The 19,242-nt window shown below is 43.1% G+C and overlaps 3 protein-coding genes across 3 annotated transcripts; 1 reads left to right on the top strand and 2 right to left on the bottom strand.

Annotated features, from left to right (window-relative positions):
* The first annotated feature begins 653 nt into the window (after positions 1 to 653).
* On the top strand, positions 654 to 1,511 carry LOC120020271 (corticoliberin-like). The gene has a single exon (XM_038963820.1). It carries the CDS (start codon positions 865 to 867, stop codon positions 1,375 to 1,377), a length of 513 nt encoding a protein of 170 aa, XP_038819748.1. The 5' UTR covers positions 654 to 864; the 3' UTR covers positions 1,378 to 1,511.
* A 604-nt stretch (positions 1,512 to 2,115) lies between these two features.
* LOC120020333 (E3 ubiquitin-protein ligase TRIM63-like) lies at positions 2,116 to 7,756 on the bottom strand. Its single transcript, XM_038963909.1, has 9 exons — positions 7,589 to 7,756; positions 7,072 to 7,247; positions 5,661 to 5,841; positions 5,230 to 5,325; positions 4,798 to 5,031; positions 4,517 to 4,539; positions 4,300 to 4,424; positions 3,737 to 4,116; positions 2,116 to 2,211 (listed from the first exon to the last, which is right to left on the bottom strand). The coding sequence occupies exons 1-9, from the start codon at positions 7,754 to 7,756 to the stop codon at positions 2,116 to 2,118; spliced, it is 1,479 nt and encodes a 492-aa protein (XP_038819837.1).
* Positions 7,757 to 11,603: 3,847 nt separating this feature from the next.
* On the bottom strand, positions 11,604 to 17,014 carry LOC120020756 (dnaJ homolog subfamily C member 5-like). Its single transcript, XM_038964499.1, has 4 exons — positions 16,908 to 17,014; positions 14,161 to 14,374; positions 13,832 to 14,003; positions 11,604 to 11,689 (listed from the first exon to the last, which is right to left on the bottom strand). Exons 1-4 carry the CDS (start codon positions 17,012 to 17,014, stop codon positions 11,604 to 11,606), a joined length of 579 nt encoding a protein of 192 aa, XP_038820427.1.
* Positions 17,015 to 19,242: the final 2,228 nt, after the last annotated feature.

Raw genomic sequence — 19,242 nt, 5'->3', positions numbered from 1 at the left:
TAAGATAGTTAGACAAGCTAGCTACTCTAACTTGATTGATAGCCTGAAATGGCTTCTTAGTAGTTATGAGGTTGGGAGATTGGTAACCTATCTAGGCTAGCTAAAGCCAACTTCATAAAATTGCTAGGTGGCTAGTAGTATTACAGACAAACAACAAAAATAAAAAATACATTAAAAAAATATTGTATTTGTATTTTTTACAGGACAAATATGAGTGGGCACATGCCACTGTGCCCCCTACGGGCATGATGCCTCTGCTTGCGCAGACCATCATGTCAGAGCATGATGACATGGCCTCAGGTCTATGATATATAAGTGTTGTTTCGATGCTTTTTTAAAAAACGCACTATTACAGGCTCATTGGAAGGCAAAATAACTGTAGAATAGGATATAATTTTTGTTACAACTTCAGAGGAACATCTTCTGTCACAGTTAAACTCAGGTATTTGACAAAAACTTGAATTGTTTGTTTCTTTTAGGGAAGTAATTGTGGTGTTGTGTGCAGATAATTTTATTATTGATAGAAATGTATCCTAGTTACTATAAATTGTAGTACTTAGCTGTTGATTCATACACTATTAACTATTATTCAATGAGGTGGTAATAGTTAACATAAAAGTTAATAATACAATATTGTAATTAAATAAGCAATTACAACATAAGCAACTGCTTTTATTTAGTTTTTCGATTTCAAATGGCAATAAATGCAAATACAATACAGATAAAATAAAATAAATGTGTCAAAGTGTCACCCACATCCTAGGCTACTCAACATGTATCTTCACTTTAATTAATTTAATTGTGATTATGAACATGAGAAAATGAGGCTATATTTAATTCTCAGATTCATCCTAATCTCCTGAGATGAAGTTGAATGTCTTCGTTTCCGCTGTGGCTCTACTTGGTGCCTTCCAACCCCGCTATGAATGTAGAGCTATTGAAACCCCCGGAGCACTTGATTCATTCCACAATCTTCAGGCAGAGCTGCAACAGCAACTCCCTATTCTTCTGCGACTAGGAGAGGAGTACTTCATTCGGCTTGACAACTCCAATCAAAATTCGCCCCAGTCCTCATTGTCGAATACATCTCCTGGAGCTGCTGCGCGGTCAACAACGGTCAACAGGGCTTTACTTCAGTTTACGCAGCGTCTTCTGCAAGGTAAAGTCGGTAACAGCAATCGGTTTCTGAACAGCTACGCTAACCAGATGGATGATTCCATGGAGAGAGGAAAGAGGACCTGGCCGGGCGAAGAGCCACCGATCTCATTGGACCTGACGTTCCATCTGCTGAGGGAAGTTCTAGAAATGGCTCGAGACGAGCAATTAGTTCAGCAGGCATATAGTAACCGGAAAATGATGGACATATTCGGGAAATGAAAGTGTTAGAAATACATTTACCAAATAAGTTGTGTACATCTTACATAAACTGTACGTTACTATTCCATTTTTGTTTTACTCTTGAATTGGTTAACTTTCGTTCTTTCAGTTATTATTTTTTATTTTGTAAAATCGAGTTGTAATTCGCTTTGTAGTTATTACATTGTGTGATGAGAAATAGGCAAGGCCAGTTGAAATGGTGAACACAAATATCCTTTAATGTTCTTAACTTGTATTCAAGCATAACGTATTTTGTATATATTGTCCAAACATTCATCTTCTCTCTCTGGAATTCCCTCTCATTGTACAACTGCTTCAAGTTTGATAATAAAATAGGCCTATCATATGACTATCAGCAACCAATCATATTTGTTGTGCAAGAGAATGTCTGATATTTATATTTGTAATAAAAAAAGTTTCGAAAGTTATATTCATTGCTTCATTGCTGTGTAGACTAAATTGAGTGTCTTGATACATTGAGACGTTTTTCTGACTCACGCGTAAATCTATTGCCAAAAGGTGTGCCAAATTACGCACGGCTTTCTCAAGCTAGAAATCTGCCCAATGACATTTGTTTTTACGGTAGTATATAAATGCTAGAGAGGATTTACAGATAAATTACAGTTATATAACGGTAACATAGTAATTATTTAAACCGTGCCTGCAGCGGGATGCTGACTCAACCAAAACAATACCTAGTATTACAACAATGTCATAGTCTTGAGGTAAAATTAACAGCTACTTCTGGTTGTTCAGCCAAGAAAAAGAGAAGACGTGTTTGGTTCCATCTTTGTCATCTGTGTTTTGCTGACTTGATGCCGTATCAGAAGTCATCTGTGAAAAACAAAGAGCAAAAACATTAGAGGTCCCCTCAAACTATTGCAAAGCTACTCGTTGTATAAATTGTTCAGAATTGGGTTTGTAAATGGGATCAAATTAAAACTCGCAATGCATACTGAATAAGTCAAGTATAATTTAGAGAGAATATAAAGAAATATTTATGTTATCTGTAGCATGTCCTTAAGGTCCATGCAAAATTAGAAGTCAAATGAAGGAGGAATTCTGACATGCCTCAACAGAAAATATTGTTGCTTACATATTCCAAAGCACTAATTTAACACAAGGAAATCAAATATTTTGTAGAGTCTAAAGAGCTTCTTTGAGATACCAAATACAAAATAACTCTAACATAAAAAGAAATGTATACCATATTTATCTCACCACACTAATACCCACCTGCTCACACCCACAATATGTCCTGTATCAATCAATATGATGTCCTGAATTACCATATCCACATCCATACAATAACCTCAGCGTATACAAGATCAGTCAGCAATTTGACCTGAAATTGCACTAAATTGAAACTTCTCATGTTTTCAATTTAAAGCGGGTAACCTTTTAAGTGTGATAGACTGAGTGCTTAAGTATTAGTCAGTGCACAAATGAAGAAATAAACATATCCTAATGGTAGACTTTATCAGACTCCAAAGCTGATGCAGTAAAATAGACAAAGCCACAACTGTGACACAGAAAGCCACTTCCTGTGAGGAAACAAAACAACCAAGCTTTATTTCTTCAGGATTATAAGAGTTTTTGTAAGCAAGATGATTTTAGGTTATGCAAGTGATGATTTTAGGTTATGCACATGCCACGCACACACACACACACACACACACACACACGAAGACCCTTTCTGGTAAACGCCTCTATGAATCTGTAGGCCATTCATTTTTTTCCCTCTGGAATGAATACAAACTGTTCCAGGTGGTTTTTCCCTTTTCAATTGAATCCACATGATTATGTTGGTGTAAACTCTATGCTCATTCAAATTAGCACTCCACATGCAAATGAAACTCAATGGTGATGACATGTAACAGAGTGGTTGATAATTATCCCTATGAAAACAGCAGCGTCCCCCTCCCTGCTTCACCCCTAACACACGCAGGGCTACGGCAACCAGAGAGCAGGCAGGTGTCTCATCATTAAAGCCTCCTGCTGAGGTGAAAGCCACTGCCGTAACACAGGCCAGGTCCCATGCAGGCCCACTCTGAGTTGAGCAGAGCACAGCTGCTTTAAACAATGACTGAACTATTCTGATACAGATTGGATATTGACTGGTTTCAATAACCACATACAGAGGGCGGGAGATAAAAGCCAAGCAATAATAATTTTCATTTTATACTTAAAAATATCCATATGGTTTGTGAACTCAAATGTGACCTTGACTGTCACTGCACTAGACAGCTGCTGGGATGGAGTTAGCCAGGGATCATGAGTTATTATTCTATCATGTATTGTAGACATTTTCAGTCAATTTCACGGCTAGGCTGTAGTGTATCATAGACGCTCCTCTCACCTGTGTCGGTGGCTCCGCTGATGGGAAGTTAACCAGATTTGTGTTTGGGAACTGAACAGGGGTTGTGGTTGGGGTTGGGAAGTGGACTGGGCTGGCCTGTGCGGTGGCAGTTGGTGTTGGGGTTAGGGATGGGAATTGTACTGGGGTTGTGGCACGGGCGGGGCCCTGTGGGTTGGCCAGGGTAGCCATGACACCTAGGGTCTCAATAGGTCTCTGAGGAAGGGGTGGGGGTGCTATCTGCTGCTGGGGCTGTGGAGGGTTGGCCTTAACGACAGAGGGCCCTGCAGCAGAGGGGGAGACATCTGTACGGGTCTCCCCTGTCATCCGCCTCAATTCTACTTCCTCTTCTCCATCTTCAAAATCTTCATCTTCTTCAACATCTGAACAACAACCAAGAATTCAAAATACGAAAATAGTAAATTGTTTAATTTTACTTCAGTTTTACATTGATCTTGAAATTGTTATTTGCATAGTTTCTTTTGTGGGACTGGAAGAAGTGATTTTGGACATTGTGAAAGAACATTGAAATGCCAACGTCACACTCAATACTCAATACTCCCCACCTTTCACAAAGTCTATAGTGAGCAGTACCCTCCTCTCCCGCTCAAAGTTAGCTGTGTAGTGATCCATGTTGTCATAGCCACGCTCCACTTTGTCCAGGTGGGAGATGTTAGTGCCTGCAATGAGGCTGGTAGACCGAGAGAGAGATCACAGTTACACTGTAGTTTCTGAGGACCAGAACTATAGTCTGAAACTGGAAAAAAGGGTATGTGTACTCACTTTTGTAGAAGAGGCTTTGCAGTCTGTGGGAGCAAAGATGAGAAAGGAATGACTTCTCAGAAAACTCTGATGTAGACATTGCACAACATGTCTTCTGAGAAAACATCTCGGAAGACATTGCGCAACATGTTTGTAATAACATGTTACACTTTTTATTCTAACATGGTACATAACCAATTATGATATTGATTTATCACTGACACAGAATTTCAGATGCTTACATGGCTATTTTATGTGGTAGTAATTTGTCCTTTCTGGACAAAAACTATGTTTTTCATCACCTGCAGGAAAGTAGCCATCTCTGACTCCTCCATTGTCTGTATCCCTGTCTCCACGATCTTTGCCATGTTCTCCAGGTGCTCTCTATACTTCCTCATGAGGCCGTTTATATAGTCCAGTTTCTCCTGTTGCTCTGCGTTGATCTTCAGGGTCATGTCTCCTTTCCGCTCCTCCAGGACGGCATAAAGGTGATCGAAACTTTCACACACTTTGGATTTCTGCCTCCTGCCATTCTCCTGTTAGACAGCCATGATTGTACTGTAAGGTTAAACTGACAAATAACTAGGTCATATGGATATTGTCAGTAGCAAAAATGAGGGCGCATAAAAATTAAGCATACCATTTTTTACCATCAATATTGTTGAAGTTTTATACAATGTGTAAATGCTGTTATAGATGAAACATAAGAAAGGACAAAAGGTTGAATGCTTTACCTCAACGGTCTTACAGGTCTCATCCAGTTGACTCATGACGCCTTGAATCCTGTCGTTGTTTCCCACTAGCATGGCTATACAGTCAGTCAACTCAGTCTGGAACACACACACACACACACACACACACACACACACACACACACACACACACACACACACACACACACACACACACACACACACACACACATACACACACATACACACACACACACACACACACACACACACACACACACACACACACACACACACACACACACACACACACAGGTCCAGCATAACTTTTTTTTTAAATGACATTTTATGTACCAACTCTGATACTCTGTTCATTAGAAAAAGGGGAAGTTTGACTTCAATTTGATATACCTGTAAAGCATCATTATGAAAAAGGAAATAAACAGATATAAATGTAAAATAAACAAGTTAACCTTTTGCTTATTGAATATAGTGTTGAGTGGGGCCACATCACAGTCTTTGTGGGCTCCGAACACCTTGCAGAGAGAGCAGGTGGGCACGCCACACGTCACACAGTAGATGTTGATCTTCTCACCCTCATGCTCCTCACACATGGGCTGGTCACACTTGGCAGGCTCAGGCTCAGGCTTGCTGCTACAGAACAGGTGACAGTTATACTTTAGGGATCCTGTTTACACCACACATTGGACAAAGACTTCCTGGAGACCTTTTTAAAAAATCGAGTTACCAGTGAGAGTTTGTGAGCGAGGAAGCTATACTGTTAATCGAGCACAGTAATGTCAGTCACACTGGCAAGTCACAAAAACACCTTTGTGTCCACAGTGCCTAAAATGTTCAAGCCATAATATTATAACATCAAAGTAAGTGAACAAATGTAGTACAGACAAACATACTTTCTCCTCATGGAATGTTAGCATTTCAGAATAGCCATAATTTATGTTTATTTGGCAACCAAGAGTATGCTAACATTTTGAATAACTGTTTTTAATAGTCCACTTGCGTAACGTAGGCCTAATCCACAGTTGCTTGATGAGCCTATCACACCACTGTGGCTAAAACGCATTCTGCACTTAGCTCCCAGATTCAAGCAAAAGGTCCATGTGAAAATTGTATTTGTCTTGTCCCGGTAATCTACTCAAGAACTTTAAATTGATTGTGCAAAAATGATATGCTAAAAAGGCAGGAGCAGATGACGTCTTTTCAGAGATCTACTGTTTTGGTTTATTAGGATGTAGTTAAGTGAATTTACATGTAGCTGTTGCAGATAATCTACTATGGATAGCTAATGACAGAAGTTGTATTTTAAAAACATTGGGTTTTCCTACGTCAACTATTTTTGTCAACTACTTGTGTACTGTCTATCTCTCCTAAAAGCAGACCTAATACTATATTGATGTCTAGAGAATGTAGTGCGGCTCAAATTGGAATAAAAATAGAACTCTCTTAACTCACTGCTGCCTCACTGGCCTACATTATAAAAACAAAATTTAACTAATGGGCAATATGTCCAGCCACCCATGAGTAAAACCCAATTTCACAATGAAAAAAACAAATATATATTCTCCTTCAATTTTCCATTTCTCATCAGTAGTTTTCCGATTCATTCTATATGTTGTTCAGGATAGTATGTAGTCTTCTTGATGTCCAGATTTGTTGGTGTGAGGGTTTGCTGTTTGTCTAATTGGCCAGATATACATAGGACTGCTGCTGCGTGCCTCGGACTAAATTGTCTGCCAATCTTTTTAAAAAGGCCTGTAGTGTCTCACCTTGAGGACTCCTGTTTGTACATATCAATGATATTTTGTCTGTCTCAGACCAATTGTCTTAGGCCTGCTGTCTTCTTTTAGGCATTTATTGTCTCACCTTGAGGACTCCTGTTCTTGTTTGTACATGTCAATGATATTCTCCACCAGCAGGTTCCTCTGCAGGCCATAGACTCCATGTCTGTCCAGGACCACCTCATGTCGGCAGGACGGGCAGCGGAAACGTCCCCCTGAAGATACCGTGGTTCCTCTGGTCGATAGATAAGGGTTTGAGGCCTACACAGGACATCAGTGTATCAATGGCGTTAGATAAAGCCAGTGGAAATGTTTAAATATAGGCCTACCGTTGTCTAATATTGGTTAGTAGTATTTGCGTTGTTTACTGGTTAAAATGTGTGTTAGTTGATTCTGGAATGGCATGGGTCAAGAGGAAACACGTTGTTTCTTTTCAGCATTATGGAATGAGTGGTAATTGAATACTGACAATTAAAGGATGAGCAATACCTTCACTACAATGTCAGAATTCTGTACATGTAATGTATATGAATGGATAAACCTTTAAGAGACAGCAGTAAAGGTTAAAGGTTAAAAGTTCAGCTCTAAAATAACCAACCTACCTGGAAAATATCTTGGGCACATTTTCGACAAAGGTTGTGTTGACAAGGGAGAATCACCACCGGTTTGGTAAACATCTCCAAACAGATGGGGCAAATTAGCTGTTTCTCCAAGCTGTCCATGGTGCTGTCTTGCTTTGTGGAATGTGGATACCCCAGAGATATATTCATTGCACAGTGGAAAAAACCCCCCACTACTGCTGTCTTTAGGGATACCAACAAACAGTCCCCCAACGGTCCCTCAATCCCTAAAGAACTGACTTGGCAAAGATTAAAGATGTCTACTCCTTTAGAACAATGCAGAGTCACTGGGCCTGCTTAGGCGCTCATTGCTGTCCTCAAAGTTCCTTCGACCGGGTCGCATTGCTCCCTAGCTGGCAATCCACTGAGTGTCACAGGCTGTTTTTAGAAACCCCCACGTCAAGGGTTGCCATGCTTACTTGCCCATATATGAAAATGTCACGAGAAGGGTTAGGGGGTCCAGCTGTTACCACCTCTGAAACAGGAAGGGGTAAGCCCATACCTCTATCAAACAGAGTGGGCTGAAGTTGCCCCTAGACAGTGATCTTGGGTCAGTTTTGCATTTCCCCCACTAATAGTTAAGGTTAGGATTGGGGGAGGGGAAGCTGATCCTAGATCTGTACCTAGACTTCCCCCCGGACAGAGCCTTTCAAACAAACTCACGATGGCAAGTCACTGCTCTGACTCTTGAACAATAGTGGGCTATAACTCCGTTTCGTTTAGAGTTGTTAATCAATAAACAATAATTGCCCTATAATGCAATAATGCTTTTGTAGAAAACATTCAAGTTGGCCTACATCTGTGAAATGATTGCGATCAATGTCAAAAGAGGCCAGTCCATATCCCAATGACAAACATAATCTATTGCGAAACATTGGTCACCTAATTTTAAAAGCAAATACCAGTATGTAACCTTGAATACATTACGCTATTGTCACGTTCCTGACCTGTTTTCCTTTGTCATGTATTTGTTTTAGTTGGTCAGGGCGTGAGTTGGGTGGGTTGGTCTAGGTTTGATTTTCTATGTTGGGATTTTGTGTTCGGCCTGGTATGATTCTCAATCAGAGACAGCTGTGAATCGTTGTCCCTGATTGAGAGTCATACTAAGGCAGCCTGGGTTTCACTTGTGTTTTGTGGGTGTTTGTTCCTGTGTCAGTGTTTGGGCCACACGGGACTGTTTCAGGTTAGTCACGTTTGTTGGGTTTTGTAATTTGTAGTGTTTGTTGTTTTTCCATTAAAACATGAATACTTACCACTCCGCATCTTGGTCCGATCCATGCTCCTCCTCGTCTGAGGAGGAGAACGAAGTAGACGATCGTTAGAGAAACACCCACCAAAACAGGATCAAGCGGAGTGGAGAGGGAAGGCAAGAACAACAGCAATGGGGAAAAGAGGAATGGACTTGGGAGGAAATCCTAGACGGGAAAGGACCCTGGGCAGAGCCAGTGGAGTGTCGCCGCCCCAAAGCGGAGCTGGAGGCAGCGAAAGCGGAGAGGAGGTATTACGAGGCGAAAGCAAGGCAGAGCGGCTGGAAGCCCGAGAGGCTCACCCAAAAATTTATTGGGGGGGGGGCTAAGAGGTAGTGGGCCGAGGGCAGGTAGGAGACCTGCGCCCACTTCCCAGGCTAACCGTGGAGTGAGAGGGCGTCGTACTGGTCAGACACCGTGTTATGCGATGGAGCGCACGGTGTCCCCGGTTCGCCTGCATAGCCCAGTGCGGGCTATTCCACCTCGCCGCACTGGCAGGGCTACGGGGACCATTCAACCTGGTAGGGTTGGGGAGGCTCGGTGCTCAAGAGCGCGTGTCCTCCTTCACGGTCCGGTATATCCGGCGCCACCTTCCCACCCCAGCCCTGTACCATCAGTGCCGACACCACGCACCAGGCTTCCAGTGCGTTTCCAGAGCCCTGTTCCTCCTCCACGCACTCTCCCTGTGGTGCGTGTCTCCAGCCCAGTGCCTCCAGTTCCGGCACCACGCACCAGGCCTACTGTGCGCCTCAGCAGGTCAGAGTCGGCCGTCTGCCCAACGCCGCCTGCGCTGCTTGCCTGCTCAGCGCTGCCGGAACTGTCTGCCTGCCCAGCGTGGTCTGAACTGTCTGCCTGCCCAGCGCTGCCCGTCTGTCCCGAGCCTTCAGAGCCGTCCAGCCAGGACCAGCCAGAGCTGTCCAGCCAGGACCTGCCAGAGCCGTCCAGCCAGGACCTGCCAGAGCCGTCCAGCCAGGACCTGCCAGAGCCGTCCAGCCAGGACCAGCCAGAGCCGTCCAGCCAGGACCAGCCAGAGCCGTCCAGCCAGGACCAGCCAGAGCCGTCCAGCCAGGACCAGCCAGAGCCGTCCAGCCAGGACCAGCCAGAGCCTTCCGCCAGCCAGGACCAGCCAGAGCCTTCCGCCAGCCAGGATCAGCCAGAGCCTTCCGCCAGCCAGGATCAGCCAGAGCCTTCCGCCAGCCAGGATCAGCCAGAGCCTTCCGCCAGCCAGGATCAGCCAGAGCCTTCCGCCAGCCAGGATCAGCCAGAGCCTTCCGCCAGCCAGGATCAGCCAGAGCCTTCCGCCAGCCAGGATCAGCCAGAGCCTTCCGCCAGCCAGGATCAGCCAGAGCCTTCCGCCAGCCATGAGCAGCCAGATCCGTCAGCCAGCCATGAGCAGCCAGATCCGTCAGCCAGCCATGAGCAGCCAGATCCGTCAGCCAGCCATGAGCAGCCAGATCCGTCAGCCAGCCATGAGCCGTCCAGCCAGGATCCGCCATCCAGCCAGGATCCGTCCCTCAGTCCGGAGCTGCCCCTTATCCTGGTGCTGCCCCTTATCCTGGTGCTGCCCCTTATCCTGGTGCTGCCCCTCAGTCAGGTGCTACCCCTCAGTCAGCTGCTACCCCTCAGTCAGCTGCTACCCCTCAGTCAGCTGCTACCCCTCAGTCTGTTACTGCCCTTTGGAATAGTGGGATTGACATGGAGGGTGAAGATTGGGAGGAGGCCACGGAAGCGGGGGTTGACTATGGTGGGGTGGGGACCACGACCAGCGCCAGAGCCGCCACCGTGGACAGACGCCCACCCAGACCCTCCCCTAGACTTTGTGCTGGTGCGCCCGGAGTTCGCACCTTAAGGGGGGGGGTTCTGTCACGTTCCTGACCTGTTTTCCTTTGTCATGTATTTGTTTTAGTTGGTCAGGGCGTGAGTTGGGTGGGTTGGTCTAGGTTTGATTTTCTATGTTGGGATTTTGTGTTCGGCCTGGTATGATTCTCAATCAGAGACAGCTGTGAATCGTTGTCCCTGATTGAGAGTCATACTAAGGCAGCCTGGGTTTCACTTGTGTTTTGTGGGTGTTTGTTCCTGTGTCAGTGTTTGGGCCACACAGGACTGTTTCAGGTTAGTCACGTTTGTTGGGTTTTGTAATTTGTAGTGTTTGTTGTTTTTCCATTAAAACATGAATACTTACCACTCCGCATCTTGGTCCGATCCATGCTCCTCCTCGTCTGAGGAGGAGAACGAAGTAGACGATCGTTACAGCTATGCTGATACTGTAAGCAATTCCCCAGACACACATTGATTCTGAACCTGTCATCAGCCTACAGCATTAAAACAAATATACCCTATATATATACACTCATACCAATAAATCAGATACCATTTCATGTTGATTGTATAGACAGATCAAATCATACATTTATTTTCAACAAAATACTTTTGTTCTATTTTTATACATACACATACTCTAATATTTACACACTGAGCTATTTGTACTATGTGACAAGTGAAGCCAATGCACTCCAGAGTGTTTAGGTAAGTGAAAGGAGATGATGGATTTAGTTTGCAGGAGAACAATGACATCAACTACCTCCAATGAAAACAGAAATCAAGATTTAAAAAAACAAAAAAACAACCAAAAGCACTTATTTACAGAGAATGTAATGACGTTAGAGTGTGGGAACATCCATTGACATAGAAATGGACTGTGTAGTGTTTATGTAGTCTAGTGCCTCTCTACGGTTTGTAGATGTCCAGGTTCAGGTGTAGCTTCGGTGGCCATCCCCAATCAACTGTGTCTTTTCACTGGCATTAGTTGGCTGGTGCACAACCGGAGTGTCCACATCTAGGATTACACAACAACATTGTGAATAATGACAATAAAAATTCCCTACAATATCAAATGATCAACATAGATACCTTTGTCAATCTTATTGTTGTATTTTCTCTCGTTCCATTCATTGATGTTACACTTTGCTTTCACTACTTAACGGTATAGTTAGTTTGTTGTTTGCAGAAGATGTAAAGGTATGTTTAGAAATTATTTGATCTTCTATTATTCTACCAAGATGTTATAAGAAATGTTTCTGAATGGCACAAAGATGATGTATCACATCAACGCAAAGCCATCACAACTACTTGTTGTTGAATCTCCAGAGACATGAACTCATTGTACAAATTTGCCCATCAACTTCTCATAATTGATGCGTTGGCAGAAACAATTAGCTATTTATCTGTCTACACTGCTTACCACACATTTGTAAACATGTAATAAACCTCTAACTACCATTCAAAGTAAAACAGTGAATTTTTAAGCAGGGATCTTTTTTCTAACATGGATGTTATATAAATATTGTGCTGTTGAAATCGTAGGGCAAGAGTAGCCTATGTGTTTCTTAAAGGGATACTTCGTATTTTGTCAAATGAGGCCCTTTATCTACTTCCCCAGAGTCAGATGAACTCGTGGATACCATTTGTATGTCCCAGTATGAAGGAAGTTAGAGGTAGTTTCACGATCCAATGCTAACTAGCGTTAGCGCAAAGTCTGGAAGTCTATGGGTATCTGATAACATGCTAGTACAGTTGAAGTCGGAAGTTTACATACACCTTAGCCAAATACATTTAAACTCCGTTTTTCACAATTCTTGACATTTAATCCTAGTAAAAATTCCCTGTCTTAGGTCAGTTAGGATCACCACTTTACTTTAAGAATGTGAAATGTCAGAATAATAGTAGAGAGAATGATTTATTTAAGCTTTTATTTCTTTCATCACATTCCCAGTGGGTCAGAAGTTTACATACACTCAATTAGTATTTGGTAGCATTGCCTTTAAATTGTTTAACTTTGGTCAAACGTTTCGGGTAGCCTTCCACAAGCTTCCCACAATAAGTTGGGTGAATTTTGGCCCATTCCTCCTGACAGAGCTGGTGTAACTGAGTCAGGTTTGTAGGCCTCCATGCTCGCACACGCTTTTTCAGTTCTGCCCACAAAGTTCTATAGGATTGAGGTCAGGGCTTTGTGATGGCCACTCCAATACCTTGACTTTGTTGTCCTTAAGCCATTTTGCCACAACTTTGAAAGTATGCTTGGGGTCTTTGTCCATTTGGAAGACCCATTTGCGACCAAGCTGTAACTTCCTGACTGATGTCTTGAGATGTTGCTTCAATATATCCACATAATTTTTCCCCCTCATGATGCCATCTATTTTGTGAAGTGCACCAGTCCCTCCTGCAGCAAAGCACCCCCACAACATGATGCTGCCACCCCCGTGCTTCACGGTTGGGATGGTGTTCTTCGGCTTGCAAGCCTCCCCGTTTATCCTTCAAACATAACGATGGTCATTATGGCCAAACAGTTCTATTTTTGTTTCATCAGACCAGAGGACATTTCTCCAAAAAGTACGATATTTGTACCCATGTGCAGTTGCAAACCGTAGTCTGGCTTTTTTATTGCGGTTTTGGAGCAGTGGCATCTTCCTTGCTGAGCGGCCTTTCAGGTTATGTTGATATAGGACTCGTTTTACTATGGCTATAGATACTTTTGTACCTGTTTCCTCCAGTATCTAAAGCCATGACATAATTTTCTGGAATTTTTCAAGCTGTTTAAAGGCACAGTCATCTTAGTATATGTAAACTTCTGACCCACTGGAATTGTGATACAGTGAATTGTAAGTGAAATACTCTTGTCTGTAAACAATTGTTGGAAAAATGACTTGTGTCATGCACAAAGTAGATGTCCTAACCGACTTGCCAAAACTATAGTTTGTTAACAAGAAATTTGTGGAGTGGTTGAAAAACGAGTTTTAATGACTCCAACCTAAGTTTATGTAAACTTACGACTTCAACTGTGTGTGTGTGTGTGTGTGTGTGTGTGTGTGTGTGTGTGTGTGTGTGTGTGTGTGTGTGTGTGTGTGTGTGTGTGTGTGTGTGTGTGTGTGTATATGTGTCTCTGTATATGTGTCTTCACCCACTGACTGTGTCCCCTCACCAGTCTCCTTGTCGTGGCGGATCTCCTCCTCCAGGTCTTCAGGGGAGACAAAGCTGTCTGTTCCCTCTGCGGGGTGCATGGGCTTCAGCTTCCCACAGCAGCAGTTACAGCAGCAGCACAGGCAGCAGCAGCAGTAGCACCCCGTTATCACGCCACACAAGGCAAAGAGACCCTGACAGGAGAGAGATATACTATAGGTTAACACAACACAAAAACATGCACGCACTCACGCAGACAGACTCAAACACAAGCGCAGCAGCTCGCACCAATCTTTCCCCTCCATGCACAATAAAACAATCCAGGGATTCCAGATGATTGTGAAAGCTCACCTTAGCCCACCAGGTAGACAGCATGAAGTAGGTGTTGACATTCTCCTCTCCAAACTGCTGGGCCACATAAAGGCCAAGGGAGCCGTAGCTGTCATAAATGTTTCTCTTGGTGACGTCTGACAGAATGGAATTGGCGCTGTTGAGCTCCTTGAATTTCTCTGCCGTCTCTGGGTTGTCAGGGTTCTTGTCCGGGTGGTACCTCAGAGCTAATTTTCTGAAAGTAATTCAAAAGTAAATAAATGAACACACAAAAATATGGATTTCTCCTTTGTGGTTTCAGAAACTGGGTGAGATGGTGTGTAAAGACAAAGGCTGTATTGTCTGTTTAGTGTTTACCATACAGCTCTGTTCTCTATGGATTTCATTATGGTCATTTATTTGACTTATCTAGACACACACTTGTTTATCTGGATCTAGCCATGGATCTAGCCTTGAGACAATTGAGACATGGATTTTGTATGTGTGCCATTCAAAGGGTGAATGGCCAAGACAAAAGATTGAAGTGCCTTTGAACGGGGTATGGTAGTAGGTGCCAGTTCGGGCGCATCGGTTTGTGTCAAAAAGGGCAATGCTGCTGGGTTTTTCAAGGTCAACAGTTACCCGTGTTTTTCAAGAATGGTCCACCACCCAAAAGACATCCAGCCAACTGTGGGAAGCATTGGAGACAACATGGGCCAGCATCCTTGTGGAATGCTTTCGACACCTTGTAGAGTCCATGCCCCGACGAATTGAGGCTGTTTTGAGGGCAAATGGGGGGGATGAAACTCAATATTAGGAAGGTGTTCCTAATGTTTGGTATAGTCAGTGTATACAGTATGTGATAGTGATAGATATACATGTAGATGTGATTGATAGATATACACGTGGATGTGATAGATGGTGATAGATATAAATGTGATAGATATAGATGTGATAGATAGTGATAGATATAGATAGTGATAGATATAGATGTGATAGATAGTGATGATATAGATGTGATAGATATAGATGTGATAGATAGTGATAGACATAGATGTGATAGATAGTGATATATATAGTTGATATAGATAGTGATAGATATAGATGATGTAGATAGTGATAGATAATAGATATGATAGTGATGTACAGTAGATGGGATAGATATACAGTGCATTCAGGAAAGTATTCAGACCCCTTCACCTTTTCCAAATGTTGTTACGTTACAGCCTTATTCTAAAATAGTTTGAATAGTTTTTTCCCCCCTCATCAATCTACAGACAATACCCCATAATGACAAAAGCAAAAACAGGTTCGTATAAATTTTTGCGAATTTATAAAAGATAAAAAACGTACATTTCACATTTACATATGTAAGTATTCAGACCCTTTTCTCAGTACTTTGTTGAAGCACCTCTGGCAGCGATTACAGCCTCAAGTCTTCTTGGGTATGACGCTACAAGCTTGGCACACCTGTATTTGGGGAGTTTCTCCCATTCTTCTCTGCAGATCCTCTCAAGCTCTGTTAGGTTGGATGGGGAGAGTCACTGCACTGCTATTTTCAGGTCTCTCCAGAGATGTTCAATCGGGTTCAAGTCTGGGCTCTTGCTGGGCCACTCAAGGACATTCAGAGACTTGTCCCGAAGCCACTCCTGCATTGTCTTTGCTGTGTGTTTAGGGTCATTGTCCTGTTGAAAGGTGAACCTTCTCCAATCTTCTCCCCAGTCTAAGGTCCTGAGCACTCTGGAGCATGTTTTCATCCAGGATCTCTCTGTACTTTGCTCCACTCATCTTTCCCTCGATCCTGACTAGTCTCCCAGTCCCTGCCTGGGACTGGGAGACTGGCTGGCATGTGCCTTTTACTGAAGATTGGCTTACATCTGGTCACTCTACCATAAAGGCCTGTCTGGTGGAGTGCTGCAGAGATGGTTGTGCTTCTGGAAAGTTTTCCCATCTCCACAAAGAAACTGTCAGAGTGACCATCGGGTTCTTGGTCACCTCCCTGACCAATGCCCTTCTCACCCGATTGCTCAGTTTGGCCGGGTGGCCAGCTCTAGGAAGAGTCTTGGTGGTTCCAAACTTCTTTCATTTAAGAATGATGGAGGCCATTGTGTTCTTGGGGACCTTCAATGCTGCAGAAATGTTTTGGTACCCTTCCCCAGATTTGTGACTCGACACAATCCTGTCTCGGAGCTCTACGGACAATTCCTTAGACTTTTTCTTTGCTCTGACATGCATTGTCAACTGTGGGACCTTATATAGACAGGTGTGTGCCTTTTCAAGTCATGTCCAATCAATTGAATTTACCACAGGTGGACTCCATTCAAGTTGTAGAAACATCTCAAGGATGATCAACGGAAACAGGATGCATCTGAGCTCAATTTCAAGTCTCATAGAAAAGGATCTGAATACTTATGTAAATAAGGTATTTCTGTTTTTTAATTTTAATAAATGTGCAACATTTCAAAAAACTTGTTTTCACTTTGTCATTATGGGGTATTGTGTGTCGATTGATGAGGATTGTTTACTTATTTAATCGATTTTAGAATAAGGCTGTAGCGTAACAAAATGTGGAGAAAGTCAAGGGGTCTGAAAACTTTCTGAATCCTCGATAGATAGATAGATAGATAGATAGATAGATAGATAGATAGATAGATAGATAGATAGATAGATAGATAGATAGATAGATAGATAGATAGATAGATAGATAGATAGATAGATAGATAGATAGATAGATAGATAGATAGATAGATAGATAGATAGATGTGAATTGCTTGTGCCTTATTTCCCACCTGTAGGACTTCTTGACGTCATCATGGGTACAGCCTTTTTCTAGCCCAAGCACTTGATACAGAGACTCTCCAGAGGTGGACAGAGAGCGCTGCCTTGGTTCAGACATCCTACCACCATTACCTGCTGGAGAAAGAGGGCGGACAATGGGGAATTAGATTCATACCAGTACAACCATTAAAAAACACGCTCAGTCAAACCATGAAACTCTCTTTTGACAGAAAATAAATTATCATCCAAGGAGACAAAATAAATACCTGGCTTCCCTAATTTTATGCAGCAGTTATCCTTCTTATTCCTTTATGGTATCAAAGTCCTCAGTTTAAGTCCTCTTCCTACCTGGTGAGGTGTATGGTGGCGATGGACTTGCACTGGACTGCTAGCAACTGTTTGTCAGACATGAGGTGCGGTGAAATGAAACATTCATAAACTAGAGGTCTTGAGTTTCCCAGGCCACCAATGGGTCTACTCTACACGCCTGTGTAGGCTTGATCAGGTTTCAGCTGAGACGGTCTGCTGCTTGTATTGTGTGAGACTGAAGGTAGGCATGACAACTCCTTGGTAAGGGTCTGAGAGAATGATTAGTATAAATATATCAGTTTCACTTCAACTCAAAAGGTTTGACCTCAATGCCGCATACAATTCCAGTGAGTTGAGAACAGGTCTTTGATGTCCTAATACCTTGGCATCGGGTCTATGAACTGGTACAGTAGATAAAATAACAATTGACACATCAATCCATTTGTTTCGATTGAAGCTGTTGTATAAAATACTTGCTACAAAAAGAATGCTCAATATATAAGAGGCATTGAACAGTCAGTCCTGTGCAGACTCTGCCATGAGGAAACAGAATCAATAGAGCATCTTTTCTGGTACTGTCCATCGGTGGCTCGTTTTTGGAGCCAGGCCCAGGAATGGTTTTCATGTCATAATATCAGGGTTCAGATTGAACTGCAAACTGTATTGTTAAGCGATGTGAAAAACCACAATCCGTCAATCAACATTATACTATTAGGTAAAGTATTAATTTTTAAGCCAATATTGGTATAAATGTTACAAATAGGGAGGTTCAAGACCCTCATTTGACATCACAGTAAAAGGGAGGGATGTATTGCTAAACTGGCAAGTGTCTTCACTGACATTTTCAACCTCTCCCTGACCAAGTCTGTAATACCTACATGTTTCAAGCAGACCACCATAGTCCCTGTGCTCAAGGAAGCGAAGGTAACCTGCCTAAATGATTACCGCCCCGTAGCACTCACATTGGTAACCATAAAGTGCTTTGAAAGGCTGGTAATGGCTCACATCAACAGCATCCTCCCAGATACCCAATACCCACTCCAATTCTCTACCGCCCTAACAGATCCACAGATGACGCAATCTCAATCGCACTCCACACTGCCATTTCCCACCTGGACTAAAGGAACACCTATGTGAGAATGCTGTTCATTGACTACAGCTCAGTGTTCAACACCATAGTGCACACGAAGCTCATCACTAAGCTAAGGACCCTGTGACTAAACACCTCCAACACCTCCTTCAACTGGATCCTGAAATTCCTGACCGGGCTGCTCCCAGGTGGTAAGAGTAGACAACAACACGTCTGCCACGCTGATCCTCAACACTGGGGCCCCTCAGAGGTGTGTACAGTCGTGGCCAAAAGTTTGGAGAATGACACAAATATTTTCACAAAGTCTGCTGCCTCAGTTTGTATGATGGCAATTTGCATATACTCCAGAATGTTATGAAGAGTGATCAGATGAATTGCAATTAATTGCAAAGTCCCTCTTTACAATGCAAATGAACTGAATCCCCCAAAAACATTTCCACTGCATTTCAGCCCTGCCACAAAAGGACCAGCTGACATCATGTCAGTGATTCTCTCGTTAACACAGGTGTGAGTGTTGACGAGGACAAGGCTGGAGATCACTCTGTCATGCTGATTGAGATCGAATAACAGACTGGAAGCTTCAAAAGGAGGGTGGTGCTTGGAATCATTGTTCTTCCTCTGTCAATCATGGTTAACTACAAGGAAACACGTGCCGTCATCATTGCTTTGCACAAAAAGGGCTTCACAGGCAAGGATATTGCTGCCAGTAAGATTGCACCTAAATCAACCATTTATCGGATCATCAAGAACTTCAAGGAGAGCGGTTCAATTGTTGTGAAGAAGACTTCAGGGTGCCCAAGAAAGTCCATCAAGCACCAGGACCGTCTCCTAAAGTTGATTCAGCTGCGGGATTGGGGCACCACCATTACAGAGCTTGCTCAAGAATGGCAGCATGCAGGTGTGAGTGCATCTGCACGCACAGTGAGGCGAAGACTTTTGAAGGATGG

Source organism: Salvelinus namaycush, chromosome 25 (assembly GCF_016432855.1).
Source record: "Salvelinus namaycush isolate Seneca chromosome 25, SaNama_1.0, whole genome shotgun sequence".
Classification (NCBI taxonomy): domain Eukaryota; kingdom Metazoa; phylum Chordata; class Actinopteri; order Salmoniformes; family Salmonidae; genus Salvelinus; species Salvelinus namaycush.
This window is presented reverse-complemented; position numbering and strand designations above follow the sequence as displayed.

Coding starts and splice junctions, on each gene's coding strand:
- LOC120020271 (XM_038963820.1), top strand. CDS start 865: ATGAAGTTGAATGTCTTCGTTTCCGCTGTGGCTCTACTTGGTGCCTTC.
- LOC120020333 (XM_038963909.1), bottom strand. CDS start 7,756: ATGAATATATCTCTGGGGTATCCACATTCCACAAAGCAAGACAGCACC. Junction 5,032..5,229: donor AGACCTGTAAGACCGTTGAG/GTAAAGCATTCA, acceptor GCTGTCTAACAG/GAGAATGGCAGGAGGCAGAA. Junction 4,540..4,797: donor AGATGGCTACTTTCCTGCAG/GTGATGAAAAAC, acceptor TTGCTCCCACAG/ACTGCAAAGCCTCTTCTACA.
- LOC120020756 (XM_038964499.1), bottom strand. CDS start 17,014: ATGTCTGAACCAAGGCAGCGCTCTCTGTCCACCTCTGGAGAGTCTCTG. Junction 14,375..16,907: donor GACGTCAAGAAGTCCTACAG/GTGGGAAATAAG, acceptor AATTACTTTCAG/AAAATTAGCTCTGAGGTACC. Junction 14,004..14,160: donor TGTCTACCTGGTGGGCTAAG/GTGAGCTTTCAC, acceptor CTCTCCTGTCAG/GGTCTCTTTGCCTTGTGTGG.